Raw genomic sequence first — 5,518 nt, 5'->3', positions numbered from 1 at the left:
GTTTGAACAAAAGGAAAATTTAACTTGAATTCTTCAAAAGTCACAAATCTTCCATTAAAATGTGACAACTGATGGACTTTTATTTTTTTGTTAATGAGGCAGAGTCCGTAGAGATTTGATGACGCGAGCCTGTCGCGAAAACAACGTACTCGTTGCACAAGTAAACAAAGCACTTTGCGAGGTCGAATGATGAAAACCTATTAGAGCACGATCGTATATTTTCCCTCGACAAATGCTTAACGGAATAAATCAAGAAGATTCTTATTCGTATTCTTCGTTCATGTTCTGAAACTCCCACGGCTTTTACGTGTATGGTCGTATTTATCCCGCCGTTTAGGCAGCCATACGCCGTTTTCGGGTGCTGCATGCTTGGTATTTTCCTGATTCTATAACCCACCAAACTCTGACATGGATTACATCTTATCTTAGTCTATGTGCACACGAAGGGGGATAAGGCACTAGTAGGTCTGCGGCCCGGATTCGAACCCACGACCTACCGCTTGGGAGGCCGGCGTGTTTTCCACCAGGCCATTGCGCCCGTCTGAATTATGACGATTAACTGAATCGGGTTTCTGACAGCAAAGAGTTACCAGACAGAAACTGTTTGCGAAATTAAATTCATTGATTAATTGACATACTTACGGAGCTTTTTCGACAAATAATTGCGGATGTGTTTGAGTAACAGCGCAGCGAATGTTCCTTTAAAATCTTAAGGTTCAGTTCACCAGACATCTTTCCGCAAATGGCTCCTTGGTTACCATACCTTAAAGATATTGCCGGCCTAACATTGAATCTATTCCACACCTTCTCTAAAGAATAATCCACTAACAAATACCCTATTTTTTCTGGGCTCATTGACACGCTGCAATATAAAACAACCAGGAGAACAAAACAGCAAATCGACTGATTTTTACTCAAATCGGGTTTATTCAAATCGGGTTTATTTTCCATGCCAGGGAGTGTCATAATTATTGCTCGTCTGGTCAGTCCCATGTTGTTAATGATGCACATATAGATGCATAGTTTGATACATGAAAGAGAGCCATTATCGTTTGCTAATGAGATTCACTTGTGAGAATAAAAACAATACTGATCAGAAACGAAGACGCACTCCATTTACATGTACATGGAGAGAGAGGGAGAGAGAGAGAGAGAGAGAGAGAGAGAGAGAGAGAGAGAGAGAGAGAGAGAGAGAGAGAGAGAGAGAGAGAAACAGACAGACAGACAGACAGACAGACAGACAGACAGACAGACAGAGACAGAGAACGAAAAAGTAGTATGATAATAAAAAGTATTCGGAACATTGAACCGATCTTTCGTGGATGATCTCTCTTTATCTCTTTAACCCCACCTGCCACCCCCCTCTCTCTCTCTCTCTCTCTCTCTCTCTCTCTCTCTCTCTCTCTCTCTCTCTCTCTCTCTCTCTCTCTCCGGCTCTCTCCGGCTCTCTCTCGCTCTCTCTCTCTCTCTCTCTCTCTCTCTCTCTCTCTCTCTCTTTCTCTATCTCTCTCTCACTCACCCCTCTCTCTCTCTCAACCCTCCCCCCCCCTCCTCTCTCTCGCCTCCCACCCCACCCCTCTTTCTCCCTTATCCCCTCCTCAATGTCCCTAGTTGGTGCTCGTACCTTACACCTTCTTATGCGTACCACTAAAACCAACCTTTCCTGTGCTTTCAGAACTCACTGCGACGAGGTGACAGACAACACCACAGAGGCGTACATCCGGGACACAGCGCGCACCATGGTGGACATGTGTCAACACAGCTCCATGACCCTCTACACGGGCCAGTGCCTCTCCAACGAGATCATCCTCAACTCCTCGTTCCGCAAGGTCTACCAGCGGGCCTACGCCTCCATGTTCCTCGTCTGCTTCGTCATCGTCTTCCTCCTCTACATCTCCATCTACCGCTCCGTGCTGGTGCTGAGGACCAAGCGGCTGCGGCAGCGGCAGAAGACAAACAGCCGGCTGCTGCGCGACGTCTCCGTCACGGACACGCACCAGACCACCGCGGAGACGCCCCTGCAGATGCCTTTGCAGGAGGCGTCCGTGCAGAACGGCGGCGGAGGCGGATGCGGAAACAGAGGTGGAGGCAGCTACGAGATGGCGGAGATGAGCGGGGAGAAGCGGAAAGCCATGCTGGAGTCGGACAACTGTCTGAAGGAGAAGTACCTCCTGGCCAACATCCGCACGGCCGTCATGCTCTTCGTGGTGACGCTCGTCTTCATCCTGGCCTTCTTGCCGTCCTGGCTGATGGCCCACGGCGTCGTGCGCTTCCACGCCGTCGTCTTCTACTTCTACTTCGCCTACAATGTGTCCAACCCCATCATCTACGCTTTCATGAACCCTACCTTCCGTAAAGAGCTGCAGGAGGTCTTGTGCTGCTGGCGGGGCTTCCGGAGCAGGAACTCTACCTTCGACAAGTGATGACGAGTAGGAGCACTTGTAAATGGAGTGCTTATTTTACTGACAACAGCAACACAGATTGTCCAATGGCCTTGTTTGGTATGGCTGAATTTGTGAGCGTTTCAACGCCGTCGATATGGGGTTTTTTTTTTCTTTAGCGTGTGGTGGTTGTTGAGGATTTTAAAATAGAACTCCACATTCAACAAGTGATGTGGAGTACGAGCGCTAATTGTCATGTAGTGCTACGATACAACAGCAACACAGATTGTCCAATGGCCTTGTTTGGTATGGCTGAATTTGTGAGCGTTTCAATGCCCCCGTCGATGAGTGTGTGTGTTTTTGTTGATGTATTATTATTATTTTTTTTAGCCTGTGGTTGTTGTTGGTGATTTCACAATTTCACTCTACCCTCAACAAGTGATGTCTAAAAGACGCACTCGTCATTCAGTGCTTACTGACAAAAAAAGCAAAAGAACATTGACCCATTCCTTGTTTTGTGTAGCTGAATTATTCTTGAGCGTCCTAATACATCCGTCAATATTTGTTTGTTTAATGGTTGGTTAGTTTGTTTGTCTTTTTGTTAGATGGTTTATTTGTCTGTTTGTTTGTTGGTTGGTTGGTTGGTTGGTTTGTGTTTATCGTTGTTCGAAGCCTTGACTGTTGTTGAGGATTTCGAAACAGAAACTCCATCTTCAAAATGTAAAGCTGAGTATGAGCGTTAAGTTCTGTTGATAGACAACAGAAGAAATTGTCTAATAACTTTCTTGTACGACTGAGCACTTCAGAGCCTTCACTGTGATTAACCTGAAGGGGGGTCGTTGTTTTTCACGTGTTGTGCTGTTCCTGAAACAACTCTGGTTGATAGGGATTGCGTGTGTGTGTGTCTGTGTGTGTGTGTGTGTGTGTGTGTGTGTGTGTGTGTGTGTGTGTGTGTGTGTGTGTGTGTGTGTTTAGTGCTTCAGGGCAGAAACGATCTTCTGACTGAAGTCTGACGTATTTCAAGGCCGTCGTCAACTGAAAGGAGTTGTCTGGGAGTCTAGTGCTGTTTCTAATATCAGAATTCCACTAATGTCTCTGTGAGAGAGAGAGAGAGAGAGAGAGAGAGAGAGAGAGAGAGAGAGAGAGAGAGAGAGAGAGAGAGAGAGAGAGAGAGAGAGAGAGTCTGGAGTCTGGATGGTTTATTGATTAGGCCTTGGGCCCATTTCAATTCGGGGTGTACAAAGTTTCAAAATTGCATGCTTCATGAATAATAATCATAATAATATTAATCATAATAATAATCATCATCATCGTAATGACAGTCGATATGAGAGAGAGAGAGAGAGAGAGAGAGAGAGAGAGAGAGAGAGAGAGAGAGAGAGAGAGAGAGAGAGAGAGAGAGAGATGTGAACTCAACTGAACTGAACTTTATTTTACAAGGATGAAGATTTAAGGCTGGGCCTTTTCTTACAATCTGTCCTTGGAATGAACACACACACAAACACACACACAAACATGCACGCACACGCACACACACCTTCATCTTTTGATCACAGCTTTGAAAAGATAAAAAAATGTCCTACTCGCTTGAAGGGATTTTCTTCAGGATGAATTTCTTCAGGATGAATCCCATGTGTATATCGTGTCACCGATGTTAGTATTCAGTTTGTGGTAATCTTTGAAAATCATGGCAGGGAAATGTTTTGCTGGTAACGTGTTCTTTTTGTTTAACTCATTGTCTCCCAGGTATGGATATATCCGGAGCCACTAATATGGCTCTATCTGAGGTACGGATATATCCGTTCAGACTGTTAGCTTCAGTCGCTTCCTGTAACGTCCATCTAACACCTTCGTTCCAGCGTGTTGATACACAGTTGAGTTACTACAATTCTGAGTGGCCTGCTGCAGCACAGCTGGTCTCGGCTAAAAACAACTTGGTCAACATAGGTGGGGTAGAAAGTGGGAAGGTCTCGTGTTTGTGTGCGTAGGGGTACTCATTGAAACTTGTTAGCCTTTAGAACTGAACCTCACTTCGCTAAGTTTTCGTAACGTGTCACTAGTGTTCCTGTAGGTTATGAACATGACAACTGTTTAGAGTTTAGATCTGACATGCGTGTTTGCACTTTCTCCTGAAAATGCGATCACACCATCCAAGCCTTCACTTCATTTATATTCTCGCTGTCCCCGACGTAATAGTTTATGGGTAGTCTCTCTTGATCTTGTGGTTTTCCTGGTTAGCAAAGATCTAACGAGTAGATTAGTGGCTGGATTTCCAAGTAAGCCTGCACAGCGAATTTTCGAGTTTTGGCGGAGGCCGGCCGAATGAAGAGGACTTCTTCGAAAGCCTTAGACGGTGTGAATGTAAACTCCAGGAGATGTAAGAGGCCCCTAGTATCTGTGTCAACGTTTTTTTCATAACATTTTTTTCATAAACGTTTGGATGAACACAAGAACGGCTATCGTTGAATTGAAAGCAAGTCTGAAAAATGACTTGAAAATGTATACATTTTAAGGGGCCTAGCTCATGTCGAAACAGTAAACTTATTGTGTACCTAGCGTCTGCTGCTGGGTACGATTCGTGGCGTTGCAATGGAGTTGACACGATACAGTAAATCGACCAAGTGTATCGTATCAACTCCGATGGTAAATGGATAAAATTGATCATTATAGATATTTGAAATACATGAATACAAATGTTTTCACAAAACGTAAATGACGTATGTACTCGTATATATATATATAAATATATACGTTACAACACGAGTGGTTTTTTATATGGCTTGTATTTCAGTCAAGACCCAGCGGATGAATATCATCGGGAGACACGAGCCTTTGGCGAGTGGCTCTCGATTGATATTCCCGCTGGGTCTTGACTGAAATACAAGCCATATAAAAAACCACGAGTGTTGTAATCTGTATATCCCATTCTACCATCAAACACAAAGTGTAGACTACTAGCGGCACTTTTGCGATCTGTGGAGTGTGAAACAGTGTTTTCAGCGAGACATGGCCTTTTTGCAACCTTAAACTAAGTGACCGTCGCTGAAAAAATAAAACGAATGAGTGCATCTATAAGTACGCGGTAACACTACTTTCAGACCGTTTAAAAGCGTTAAGTAAAGGTTCATAAGTTGCAA

At 44.5% G+C, this 5,518-nt stretch overlaps 1 protein-coding gene across 1 annotated transcript in view; it reads left to right on the top strand.

Annotated features, from left to right (window-relative positions):
• LOC138978293 (cholecystokinin receptor type A-like) overlaps positions 1-5,128 on the top strand; it is a gene marked incomplete in the record, with an annotated part of 29,272 nt that extends 24,144 nt beyond the window's left edge. The window contains 1 exon segment of the mRNA XM_070350972.1: positions 1,676-5,128. Coding sequence (XP_070207073.1) covers positions 1,676-2,423 — 748 coding nt within the window.
• Between the last annotated feature and the right edge of the window lie 390 nt (positions 5,129-5,518).

The sequence above is a fragment of the Littorina saxatilis genome, linkage group LG10 (genome assembly GCF_037325665.1).
Source record: "Littorina saxatilis isolate snail1 linkage group LG10, US_GU_Lsax_2.0, whole genome shotgun sequence".
NCBI classification, from domain to species: domain Eukaryota; kingdom Metazoa; phylum Mollusca; class Gastropoda; order Littorinimorpha; family Littorinidae; genus Littorina; species Littorina saxatilis.
The sequence above is the reverse complement of the archived record's forward strand: the minus strand, read 5'-3'. Positions and strand labels throughout refer to the sequence as shown.